At 41.9% G+C, this 14,139-nt stretch overlaps 1 protein-coding gene across 1 annotated transcript in view; it reads left to right on the forward strand.

The window, feature by feature from the left end:
- TMPRSS7 (transmembrane serine protease 7) overlaps window positions 1–14,139 on the forward strand; it is a 616,461-nt gene that overhangs the window by 293,086 nt on the left and 309,236 nt on the right. Inside the window, exon 8 of the mRNA XM_044072510.1 lies at window positions 12,056–12,186. Coding sequence (XP_043928445.1) covers window positions 12,056–12,186 — 131 coding nt within the window. The remainder of the gene's footprint in view (window positions 1–12,055; window positions 12,187–14,139) is intronic.

Raw genomic sequence — 14,139 nt, forward strand, 5'->3', positions numbered from 1 at the left:
AGGGGTGCAAATATACTTGATCCAATACTCACAAACATGGGAGAATGATGTACCCCACTTAGTGTAGTGTAGTGTCCTTTCTGGTAAGTTCAGACTACAAAGCTGTCTTCTTCATAATAAAAAAATAAAAAAACAATTTTGTGAACCTGGATAAACATATAACATTTAAGAACTATTCTAAGGCAAACTTCCTACTATTAAGTGATAACCTGACAACATTTCATGACCCATTGCCATTCCCCCCAAACCCTGAGAACACAGCTGTCTGTGTGGAATTGTTCACAGAAACCATGTGCAATCTTATCAATAAATGCACAGAGACAGCAGTGTCTACCAGAAATAAGTCCAGAACTATCTCAAAAAACTAGCCACCCTGGTGGAATTCAAACATAAACAGGTTGTACAACAAAAGGAAAAAGTCATACCCAAGATTAGGAAATGCTACACCCATTGATCTATACAAACAATTAAGAGGACAAATTGCATTTACTAAAGCTAAATTTGAAGTAATGATAGCCTCCCAGGCAAAGGACAACCACAAGGCTTTCTTTTGCTATGTCCAAACCGTGAAAGGGAGCAGTGTGCAGAATTGATTGTAAATGGAGCTACCTACACAGAATAAGAAGATATAGCAAATCTTCTGGTTGACAAATTCAGCTCCAGTTTTAGTCCTTGCTGTACCCAGCTGCACCTCCAGTAAGTACCATCCAACAATACCCTCCTCAAACTATCATTAGGGAGCAGGTCCTACATGCGCTCTCTAAGGCAAAAAGTACTTCATCGATAGGCCCTAATAATATCCCAGGATGTTTCCTAAACAACATGAAACATGACCTATTGGGACCTCTGGAGTCACTGTTGAAACTTAGCCTCCAGACAAGCTTTGTACCATGTGAATGGAGAATTGCAACTGTCATCCCTCTGTACAAAGGTAGGCCATCAATGGACACGAGGAACTGAGACCCATAAGTCTGACTAGTCTCATATGCAAATTCGTGAAAATAATTATTGTGGAAATGACTTATAATGGCATAGAAAACCTCCAAACACTGGATCCAACACAGTTTGGTTTTGTCAAGAACAGATCATGCCTACTCAACCTGGTGTACTTCTTTGAGGAAGTCTTGAAGGCAATGGATGAGGGCAAAATGCTATGTACTACCTACCTTGATCTGGCTAAGGCATTTGATACAGTACCTCACTTGAAAATTGTAAACAAACTCAAAGATTCAGACATAGATCCCTATATTATGTGCTGGATAGACAGATGGGTCTGAGTTATAACCCAGGACGTTAGTATAGGGAAGACCACCTTCACAAAAAAGACTGGTCACTACTGTAGTCTCTCAGGGCTCTGTGCTGAATCCACTCTTTTTTCACATTTACTTCTCAGAAGTCATCTAGGAGCAGTCATAGAATCCTGTCCCTCCCTCAAAGATAATAACATCCTACAGGAAGGACTAACATAGACAAATGACTGCTGCCAAAACCATGGCTTAAATCTCAATGCCAAGACATATATAATAGTAACCTTTGGGAAGTTAGGCACCCTAGAAAATTACCTCGACAATAACACAGCCCTAAGAGTAGAACCAGTAGTCAGGGATTTGGGTAAGTATGTATATAATAACCTGACTTTTGACGACCATGTGTCTAAGGTAATTAGGAAATGATTTTATATTGCTCAACTTTTAAGCAAGTATATGGCATTTATGTCCAAGGAATTCATTGTTGCAATGTATTCTGCCCTTATCACACCCATCATTGAGTACAATGCCCCCTTTGGCATGTACCTGACCAGGCACATGGAACAACTGGAATGTCCACAGAGGTTTCTCACAAAAAGAATACAAGTTGTAAACAGCATTTCCTTTACAGACTGCCTCAAAGCCCTATCTCTGTAGTCTGTTTCCTTCAAACTGTTGAGTGTCGTTCTATGCCTGGCATACAAGGCATTCTTGGATCCCACTCTGATGGACCTTTTGCATACCCACAAAATGAAAAGCATCAGAATTACTCGATCTAGGGATTTAAACTTTGCTTATGACATAAATGTGGACATGTCACAAAATTCTCCTTCTCTGAAACAGGTTTCCCATCAATGTGAAATAGTGCTTTTCCCTAACTGCATTCAAGATGAAACCAGACCAGTGGATAGGAAACTGGAAATACACCCCTGGTCTAGCACCTATGTCTGTAGTGGACGGAGGTACACTGTAAATATTGCCCTAGCTTATATATACCTGGATGGCGCAGTGGTGCAGCGGTTGCATTGTTGCCTTACAGCAAGAGATTCTCCGGTTTGATTCTCGGTTGGGGTGCCTTCTGTGTGGAGTCATTATGTCCTCTCTGCATTCATGTGGGTTTCCTCTGGGTACTTCAGTTTCCTCTCACATTAGAAAGACATGCGTCTGGAGTGTTTCTCCTCGGGCCTCTGCTGAAAAATGGCTTTGTTCCAAGTCGGACTTTCCCGGTTAACAAATGTTAAATAAATAAATACCCCTTAAAATAACCTCTTTGGCTCATTAGCTTGCAGGATATGTTTGGCTAGGCTTATAAAGGTCCCAGGTGTCATTAGCCTAGCATGTACCAATCAACCTATGAACCTAAATGGGGTCATAAATTTTCATAGGTGCTCAACTTGAAGTTCTTCTTCCATTGAAAGGAAAATCAAGATGTTCATCGTGTTACCCTGCTGAAGTCATCACACTTGGATTACCCTGCCATCAGGCGGTCCCGCAGTCGGACAGAGTTCCAAAGTCTTGGTCCGGCGTCGGTTGCTGTCGCTTCTTCCCTGATGTCAGTGCACCAGGGGTATATAAGAGGCATCCAACGCCATTTTCTTCAGTCTTTCTTGCCACGTGGTGCCCAAAGCAGAAGCAGTTCGCAAGTGCCTGTCGACCGACACCTGAGCTTTTCGAATCGAATTTTAGTCCGAAGTCTTCAATAAAGCTAAGTACCCCATTGGGGAACCTTTTCTTGCCTCAGTCCGATGTCAGAAAAAGTTAACAATTGCATTTCTTGTGGAAAGCAAATACTTCATAAGGACTTCCATTCTTATTGTATTCCTTGCCTAGGCCCAGACCACGATGTCACAGGTTGTCGGTTTTGTGCTAGGTTTAATAAACGAATTATCAAATGCCGTTTTGACTTCACACAACATTACTTTGGTAGGAAATTTAATTATATCATGCCATCGGAGCAGCCGACGACTGGCATGCATAAAAAACACAAGGATAAGGAAAGGCAGCCTAGAACCAAGCCAGACTCCGAGGCCTCTGCTGGGCCTGTCGCCGGTTCTCCAGTTTTCAGTGAGGTGCCTTCGCAGCCCCTGATGACCACAGAATTGGAACCCCAGACAGCTTTGGATTCTCAAGCGGAGTGTACTAGGCCGTCGCAGCCATCTTCATTAGGCCCTTCCGACACCGGAGCAGAAGGAGATCCCAGTGCAGTAGAAACACCTTCGGTTGCAGAAGGTGTCTTCGGACCGACTACACTCGCCATTAAATCTTATGCTAAGCTTAAAACTCCATTTTAACCAAAAAAAACTGTACATCAGTCTCTAGTTCAAGGCCCCAAGCCTAAGAAACAGATGCTTAAGATGGCTGAAGATTTGATTACCCTAATCATGGGTTCCCATCCCCCTCCAGATAAAAGGCCAAGACAAGAGGAGGATTATGCTTCCTCTGACCAGGTTTCAATTTCTTCAGATTCTTCTGAGGAACAGGATTACTCTTTTCCCCCTTATGAAGACTCTGATGCTGAAGACTCTATTCCCTCAGCATCTCCCCCTGAAAACTATTTCTTTGGGGAAACTTTACATACCATGAGGGAACATTTCCACTGGGAAGGCCAGGACTACTCTGATTCTAAGAAAAGGCTCCGAGAGTTCATTTTACTACCCCAGCACAGACCACTTGCTAACCCTCCAGTTTTAGACATTATGGATGATGTTTACCTAGAATCTAGTCTAAATCCAGACTCTCTACCTCCTCCTTCAGCCAAACCAGACAGATACTACAGAGTACCTGACTCACACAAATTCCTTTATAAAAGCCCTGTTGCTGACCCAGAAACAATTTCCCAGGTTCCCAAAGGGGCTAAAGCTTCTATGGTTAAAAATCCTGTACCCTCTGAAAGGGATTCCAGAGCCCTAGATAGATGGGGAAAGAAGGTATACACCTCAGCTACTCTGGCTATGAGAGCATTAAATTGTCAGTTTCACATGCTGAAATATCAGCAATTCCTAATGTCTCAATTAAAACAAAAAATGAGCACACATTCTGAACAGTCTGAATTCAAGGAAATGCAGGATCTGTTGCATGCGGCCGAACAGGTGGGCAAACATACTTTACAATGTGGATTTGATTCATTGGAATCTTCCTGTAGAGCAGCTGTTACTGGGTCTGTCATACGTAGACATGCTTGGTTAAAAGAACAAACTGTACCTGATCATATTAAAGCAAAATTATTGGATGCACCTTTACAGCAGGATGTCTTATTTGGTGTCAAAGTTGAAGAGGTTTTAAAGAAAATGGAGGATAAGGCAAAGGCTATGCAGACGGTCAAGGATTTTTTACAGGTACAACCCCCTCATTTCAGCAGAAACTGGCCAACAAAAAACTGGTCCTTTCCAGCTTCTGACAGATCACAGAGGGGCAAATATAGACGCCCAAGGGGCAGAGGCCAGTCACAAGGCCCTTACAAACCTCGCCAATGGGGTGCCGCTACCCATAAAGAAGGAGAAGACAGGCCCCAAGCTAGCAGAAGACAAACACAATGACTTAACCCTCAAACTACCAAGCAAATCTCTCTTGGCAGCTCTCTTGGGAGGAAAATTAGCATTTTTTGCAGACAACCGGCACATCATCACAAAAGACAAATGGGTCCTAAACATTGTCTCACAAGGATACAGATTCCACTTTCACACCTTGCCAAGGATAAAAGTAATGCCAAACCTGCCACCAAATCAATGGCCAGAGGCACAAAAACAAATTACAGCTCTAATGGACATGAGAGCCATTCAACAGGTACCTACTCAGGAGCAAGGACAAGGATTTTACTCAAGACTATTTCTAGTCCCCAGAAAGGACAAAGCATGGAGACCCATTCTGGATCTTTCAGTTCTGAACACCTATCTGCAAGTACCAAAATTCAAGATGCTAACACTACAGCAGCTTCTTCCCATGCTGGACAAGAAGGCTTGGCTAGTAACGTTGGATCTCAAGGAGGCATACCTGCATGTCCCTGTCAGACAAAATTGCAGAAGATACCTCCGCTTCATTGCAGGTTCAACCCATTATCAATTCTCTGCACTGCCCTTTGGCTTATCTACTGCACCCAGGGTCTTCACAAAAGGCCAGACACCAGTAATTGCATACTTCAGACAAAGAGGAATTCAAATATACCCATACCTGGACGACTGCCTTATTCAAGCAGAAAGCAAGGACATTCTTTTAAAGCATCTGGCGTTTGTCAAACACCTTATAAGTTGCCTAAGGTACACAGTAAATGAAAAGAAATCAAAACTAGTGCCCTCACAGAGCATAATATTCCTGGGTGCCAGCTTGAATACAACAGCCCAGATGGTTTATCTCATGCCAGACAAGCAACAACTTCTGACTCAATACTTCAAAATAATGGCAACAAAGACCCATCTCCCTGCAAGAAAAATTCTGCAGGCGTTGGGATTCATGGCATCTTGCATACTACTATTACCATTTGCAAAACTGCATATGAGGAAATTACAATGGTACCTGAAAAGCGTATGGACTCAACACAGCCACAGCTTGGAAACAATGATACCACTCATTCCCTGCCTTCAACAGGAGTTTCTATGGTGGGCACAGGCATGTCACCATAACAAGGGTCAGCCTTTCATCTTACCCACAGCCAGGCAAACTATAACAACAGATGCATCGGACTATGCCTGTATGCCTGGGGAGCATACATGGCAGGACAGTGCATTCAGGGCAAATGGACTACAGATCAAAGGCATCTGCATATCAATCAAAAAGAAATGCTAGCTGTACAGAATGCCCTAACAGCTTTCGAGGACCTCTTACACCCAGTACAACTAATAATAAAGATGGACAATACCACAGTAATGTGGTACATAAACAAGCAAGGGGGCACAAATTCCTGCCCTCTATACAGGCAAGCAATGACCTTGTGGAACACAGCACTGTCTTACCAAGTTCAACTACAAGCACAATTCCTGCCAGGAAAGAAAAACACATTGGCAGACGATCTAAGCATAAACATCATGGATCCCCACGAGTGGAAACTAGATCCACAAGTATTTGCAATGATAACTCAAAAATGGGGACGCCCAGACATAGATCTGTTTGCCAACCCCCAAAACTACCAACTTCAAAAATTTTGCACAAGGACATTCCACCCACAAGCTTGGAAATTGGACACCCTCTCATTCAGTTGGAAAACATTAACAGTGTATGCCTTTCCTCCACTGCCTCTTCTAGCAAAGGTGCTGCTGAAAGTCAGATTAGAGAGGCCACAAATGATACTCATTGCACCAGACTGGCCATGCCAGCACTGGTATCCAATTCTAAGGAACATGGCCCACGGCCCACCATGGATTTTACCACAAATTCCTCACCTGCTCACCCAGCGACACAATCACATTCTACACAGCTAGCTCAAGACTTTAAACCTGGCTGCATGGCAAATTACCTAAACAACCAACCAACACCTCTATCCAAAGCTGTTATGGATTTCATTCTGGAGGCCAGGAGGCCCAGCACCAGGAAAGCCTATTCAGACAAATGGAAAAGATTTTGTGCCTAGAACCAGGCTAAAGGCCAAAATCCCCTTGATTCAAACATTCCTCAGATTCTACAATATTTAACTGAGATGTTGCACAAAGGACTTTCCTTTTCATCTATTAAGATCCACGCTTCAGCAATTTCATCTCATTACAACACGGATCCTCCTTTATTTTCACATCCACTCCTAAGACAGTACCTCAGAGGGGCTAAGAACATAAGACCGCCCAGGAGAGCACCAACACCTACTTGGGATCTCAACTTTGTTCTGGAAAAGCTTACACTGCCGCCCATTGAACCAGCTTTTTCAGCTGAGTTAAAGTTTCTTTCATGGAAAACTGCCCTGTTGCTAGCAATAACTTCAGCTAGAAGAGTCTCAGAGCTACAGGCACTAATGGCAGTGGAGCCTTTCCTCATTTTTCATCAAGACAGAGTCTCTCTACGAACTAACCCTTCCTTTATGCCAAAGGTGGTATCCAGTGTGGCCCTAAACCAAACCATTCATTTACCCACCTTTTTTCCAAACCCCCAGAACAAAGGAGAAAGATTCCTGCACTCTTTGGACATTCACAGGCAATTACATTGCTACTTGGATAAAACTAAGTCTTTCAGAAAATCTGACCAGCTCTTTGTAGCCTATGCTGCAGGATCACATGGAAAAGCTATCTCAAAACAGACCATTTCAAAATGGATAAGACATTGCATACGTTTCTGCTACACACATCATGGGAAACCGGTACCTGCTAGCTTTAGGTCCCACTCCACCAGGGCTACAGCTACATCAGCAGCCTTTCTCAGGGGGGTGCCAACCAGGGATGTTCTGGAAGCTGCAACTTGGAGTTCAGTGCACACCTTCACCAAACACTATCACTTACCTCTATATTCTAAGGCTAGAGCTGGCTTTGCCACTGCAGATTTGCAGGGCCTACTAGCTTCTGCTAACCCTGTTTAACTCCACCACCCATCCTTAGCTTTGGGATTCAACCCAAGTGTGATGACTGCAGTAGGGTAACACGATGAACATAGTACAGTTTTGTACCTGCCATAAATGTAGATGTTCGAGTGTTCACCCTGCTGCAGTCCAGGTAACCCTCCCTCCATCCCCTCTGACCTAGCCGAACCTTTCTATACCTTCTGTCTGATACAACCTTTGCGGTATATTTGCTTGTAGCTGAAGGTATGCTTTGTAATTTCATTACATGTTTTATTGGCAATAGGTAGTGACCACCTACTGGGGGGCACCTGACATCCGGGGCAAGAAAAACTGAAGAAAATGGAGTTGGATGCCTCTTATATACCCCTGGTGCACTGACGTCAAGGAAGAAGCGACAGCAACTGATGCCGGACCAAGACTTTGGAACTCTGGCCAACTGCAGGACTGCCTGATGGCAGGATAACCCAAGTGTGATGACTGCAGCAGGGTGAACTCTCGAACATCTACATTTATGGTAGGTACAAAACTGTACTTTTTCTGAAGAAAATACTCGATAACCTGTAATAATGTGCTGGGTGCATAATTAAGGCATCTCTACCTCTGAGCATCCTGTAATAAATGTCGTCCATATCACATTCTCCTATTCTTGGCAGGTATAAGTAACATTAAATGTAAAATATGACTTGAATCTACACATCCATTTATACCTCCCTTTCCTCATTTTTGCAAATGAGGTTAGGGTATCACATCAACAGTGACCATCATCGCTGACCAATTTTTACACCCACAGGTGGCTAGCCTGGCCACAGTTACTCTTCCATGCCATATAGATGGTCATTTTAGAGTGCCCAGTCGACTTATTACATAGGTTCATAGGTGTGTACTAGATTCATAGGTTCATGGGTTCATAGGTCGGTACTAGGCTATCAGCCCTAGGGCCTATACAAGCCTAGCTATAACAATTCCCTGGCTATTTATTCCCACACTATTTACTTCCCTGGACGTCTGTCTAGCAGGGTGACTGACATGATCCCCGGGGTGAATTTCCTTTCTCCCATCCAATCATCGACGTTCCTTTTGAAGAGGGCCAAAGAGGCGCTCTGCTTGACATGTATGGGCAGTCTATTCCAGAGTCTGGGGAGTCTCTGGGTCAGGAACCTATCCTTCCAGCATGTTTTGTTTATTGTGATGACAAGATTTAGATCCCTGGAGCATGTGGCTCTGAGGGATTGGGATTTCTTTAAGTGTAGCATGTCCAACAGCTCTGGGTTTGACATGGCCTTGTATGTTAAGCAGAGATCGCCTCAGAGTAGACGATATGTGACAGAGTATAGCTGGAGTTTTTTAAGGGGGTCAGCATAGGGCATCTTTTTTAGGCCTGTGATTCTTTTACTGAGGTATTTCTGTGGTCTTTCCAGTTGTTGCAGATGTCTTGAGAGGTACATACCAAATGGGGCATTGTATTCTATAATGGGTCTAATGAGGGATGAGTACAGTGGGACAATGGCCTCCTTTTTTTCTGGAAGAAAAGCCCTTAGTGATGAGGTGTGCCACATAGACGGATTTCCTGACTGTTGTGGTGATGTGGTTATTGAAGGTGAGACCACTGTCCACCTGTGTCCCTAAGTCTCTTATCACACTTTTGGTGTTTAGTTTACTGCCACCTATGTGATAATTCATGAGTACATGTTTTTTCCCAAAGGGGATAACTATACATTTCTTGGCATTGAGCTTGAGCCCATGGCTCTGGCACCAAGCATCTGTTTCTGTAAGGCCCTTTTGTAGAGTATTCACATCATTTGGGGATTCAATAATGGCTCCCTGTTTGCAGTCATCTGCGAATGTTGTTAGCCAGAGTCCCTTAGTGCTGGCCTGTACTAGAGAGAAGTAGATGCCAAACTAGAGAGGTCCCAGGACTGAACCCTGAGGTACTCCACTTGTCACTTGTCTGGAGCTGGATTTGGAGTCAGCTACTTTTACAGTGTGGGTTCTGTCAGTAAGCCAGTTGGCAACCCATCGAGTGACGTAGGGATTAATGCCCAGCTTAGTAAGTTTATCTATGATTCCAGAGTGGGGGATGGTGTCAAAGGTCTTGGCAAGGTCCAGATAGGCTGTGTGGACTGCCTTACCCTCGTCCACAGCTCTGGAGACTGATTTGAAGAATTCAATAAGGTTGAGGAGGCAAGATCGCCCTTCACGAACCCAAACTGGGTGGGGTCCAGTGTTTTAGGGTTGCCAATGTCTTTGTTTGTAAGTTCCATGATAATACATTCCATGGCCTTGCAGATCAGGCTCATCAGACTGATGGGGCGGTAGTTCCCTGGATCCAAGGTGGATCACCCCTTGTGGAGTGGGATAACTGTAGCTGTGCGCCACTCAGGGCTAATGGCCCTGGAACCTTTACAAGCCTAGCCTATAGGATTACCCTGGCATCATGCCACTGACCTTAGTTCCCAGTGCCTCTGTCAAGTAGAGCCACTGGAGTGATCCCTGGGGTGAATTTTCTATTCTTGTCTTTGAAATGTGTAAGGAAACCTGGAGCTCCAGGTGAAAACCCATGCAAATACAGGGAGGACATGCAGACACAGCACAGAAGGAACCTCAACCAAGAATCAAACCAGAGAACCTCTTGCTGGAGAAAACAATGCTAACATGTTGCTCCACCATGCTGTCTGTGTTTTTTATGTTATAACTCTTATACTTTTAGGAGTAAAATGTTTACATTCTAATCACCAACTATGTTGCTTTGAGGCTGTGTCTTCCTCTACATCTGGTTTATAATGAAATCTCATTACACTCGACAATTGTAAATCAAGCTTGATCACTTTAGATTTCATATTTAGAAGTAAAACACTCAATATTTAAATCTGAATTGAAGTCTACATTCAAGTCCACGTGAATATTGTTTTATGATCATGTTCACCATTCTTGTTAATGCTATTAGAATGTGAGGAATCAGCTTTCTCATCTTTTGCCATGCTATAAAATAGACTTTATTTTTTTTGTAGATCGCACATTAGGTTTTTGTAGAAGGACAAATCTCTTGCATCTACCTCTCACCTATACTAATTACAAACTGCATAACCATGACATATGTTTTGTACTTTCCTAAAAGCAAAGATTAGAGTAGAGCCTAATCTTAAACTGCAGTCATTAGAAATGAGCATATAATTTGCCGTAATTATGCCTGGGATTTTGTGGGGCTTATAACTGAAATGTCAGCACTCAAAATACTAAGTGACAAAAATCTGAAAAAAAGACCGAAAACACAGGAGTACAGCGAATTATGAATATTGCTCTTCTCCTTTAAACTTCTTTTTGTAGGGGGGAGTCCTCCCAGAACCACTCACACCTCCAAACTTGTATACCAACTCTATACCTCAGAGAAAAGGGAATATATTCTGAGAAATGGCATCAAGGACTTAATATATGTAAGTCCATTCTTTCAGCCCATCAGTCTCCGTATTTCAGGACACATTCTAGCAGGTACCGACATTTCAAATGGTTACCATTGTGTGGACGCAACAGTTCTAACCCTTGCAGTTATGATAACAATAGTGTATATATATATATATATATATATATATATATATGGATTCACTTTAGAAGCTCAAAATACTGAAATGTCAAAATTCAGTATTTTGAGCCCATAAAGTGGAATCCTGAAAAGAGCGAAAGCTCAGAAGCGCGAAATTCAAAACCTCGAATACCAGAGGTTTTGAATTTCAAGCTTCTGAGGTTCCACTGCGGTTACAGATTCAGGTAAGTGTGTGTTAAGGGTTTTGGGTAGGGGTTGTGGTGTGTGTTAGTATGTTATGTTGCTGTGATGTGTGTGTGTGAGCAGAATGTAGCTTGTATGGTGGTGTTGTGTGTGTGTTTGTGTGTAGTGCGACCTCGTAGTTAGAATATTTAAGTAGGGGTGTGTGTGGGGGCATACCGCCTTACATGGGGGGTGCAGGGGGGCTTTTATGTAGTAGAGAGCTTGTGTTTGTGTGTGAGGAGGATGGTGTGTGTGTGTGTGTGTGTGTGTGTGTGTGTGTGTGTGTGTGTGTGTGTGTGTGTGTGTGTGTGTGTGTGTGTGTGTGTGCAGTAGTAGTGAGATTTTGAATTTTGTGCTTCTGAGTTTTCTATGTTTCAAAAATTTGACTTTATAGCTTCAAAATACAAATTTCGACATTTCAGTATTTCGAGGATATAAAGTGAATCCATGTGTATATATATATATATATATATATATATATATATATATATATATATATTTAAAAGCTTTTGACTATCTATTTCATTGTTTGAAAGTCGCATAATTAATAACTATTGCTGATTGTTTTTTTCCCAGAATTTGTAAACCAATGGATTCATCAATATCTTTTGTTTCAACGGACAACTTCTTGCTCATATCATATAAGTCAACAAAAACAATGGGAGCAAAGAAAATTAGTGGATATTTTGAAGCTGTTTCACAGGAAGGTATGTCATTATGTATAACTGTGAAATTGTTTTCAGCATTTTTCTTTCATATACAGAAAAAACTACATTAAAACACCGCATATTCGTTCTCCTGTTAGAAGTCATGTAAGAGGTAATCTATTTGTTCTGCTGAATATGGTATTCCTCTTCAGCCTTGTGCAGCTTCTCTGCTTCTTACCACTTCATTTCCACAATATACATAAGTTATCATTAATCTATTTCCATTATCTGGTCTCTACCAGAACTCCATTTTGGGTTTACTATAATTCTGCTTCATCAGCCCTAGAAACACATGAAGCAAAGCCTTTTTATTTTCTCCCATTTTGTAGTTGTCCATTGGCCCTTAGCATATACCTCAAGTCTTGCCAAGTCAAACAGTAACTATTCCCACACTAACAGCTGCAGCACTTACTTCACTCTAGTTGTGCAAAATACCTTCTAAGTATTATAATTTCTGTAAATGTGTTTTGTCAATGAGACTTGTATGTGTTTCTTTGGGCTTTAAATGTGAATGTAATTGTTTCAGTCTACATCTTTTGGTACTTTTCTGAATGCTATACTGATATACAATCTTATTGTGAAGCCTTAGTAGGCAGAAGGCTTCTTCCAGTGACCACTGCTTTGTTCACTTCTTCAATGGGTGAAGACTAGGTGGCAGACTTTCTGTCCCTTCCAAGGACATCAAGGCACATGGTAAAGATTTGTATTTATTACCCTGCTAACTACTTCTTCTCAGCCCTCAATTCTGTACCTACAATGCTATCTTTAAAGGAAGCATATATGTGTCTTCACCGTCATGTTCTACTGTAGGTTTTTACATCTTCAAGTGTGCATCCATGCTGCATTGGGGGACATAAACATTCCCTCTGAAGAGCAGAGCAAAACAAATGTCTCCACATTCACTGATCCCCACATCTAGCACTCAGAAAGTTACCCATATAGGGAGCTCTGGCATCAGAGATGTGCACAGTCTCTATGTCTCTCACTCTTTCTTCATCACCAGTTAGGACATCCTCTTGGCATTTATAAATCTAGTGTTTTCTCTGCTGTTTTGATGTTTGTTGCAATCTACACTGAGTACACATCTCAGATCCTGTATGTGCTTTCATTTTTTTATCTCACCATATGTTTTTATAGATTTTGAATTGTTAGAAGTGATTTTAAAATGCACTGCTCTTAACAATGCATCATTTAGCAGGAGTTCAGTTTATAGCTGACAATGGGAATTTTTACTTTTATTTCTACAAGCAAGAATAAAGATAATAGAATATAGCAGAACTACAAAAAATGGAATATGATTAACACTGATGTAAAACATACCAAGATGTTAACTACTAGAAAAGTCTATCTGAGAGAAAATTGTATGTATTTCGCTTCTTATTTCTGCCTCTCCTTTTTGTACACCTTTCTTGCTTTGCTTGAACCACATGATTGGCTATACACAAATAAGTCAATATCTAGAAGGTCAGTAAACAGAAGAAAAGATGGAAAGTCATTGATATCTACATTGTTCTGCAATCATGAAAAAGTAGACAATGAAAAGGTCACTGCTGCAATAGCATATAGCTATATGGGACATATCGTGCCAAGGATCAGATGTTTGGCCAGTATACAGAAGCTTTTTGGCACCTTCCACAAGACCCTTTAATCAAAGAAATCTTGAGAGCATGCTGGGGTAACAACAGATGTGCAGGAGCCAAACATCAGAGCTTTCTTGCCCCTCTCTATATGGGAGGCTGTCAAGTAGAAGCATCTTAATATGTTACAAAAACAATTGTTTATGTACTAGAAGAAAACACGGAGAATGTAAAGGGAAACCCACCTTGTCCAAAAGTATTACATGCATAAAGGAACAAATAACAGCAAAATGATCAGGGGGATGGAGGGAGGGTTTCAGTTTCACAACAGTGATTTAATTGGACATATACTGTTGCAAGTTTAGTTCTACAACTT

The sequence above is a fragment of the Protopterus annectens genome, chromosome 5.part0 (assembly GCF_019279795.1).
Source record: "Protopterus annectens isolate FY-2018-M chromosome 5.part0, PAN1.0, whole genome shotgun sequence".
Classification (NCBI taxonomy): Eukaryota; Metazoa; Chordata; order Ceratodontiformes; family Protopteridae; genus Protopterus; species Protopterus annectens.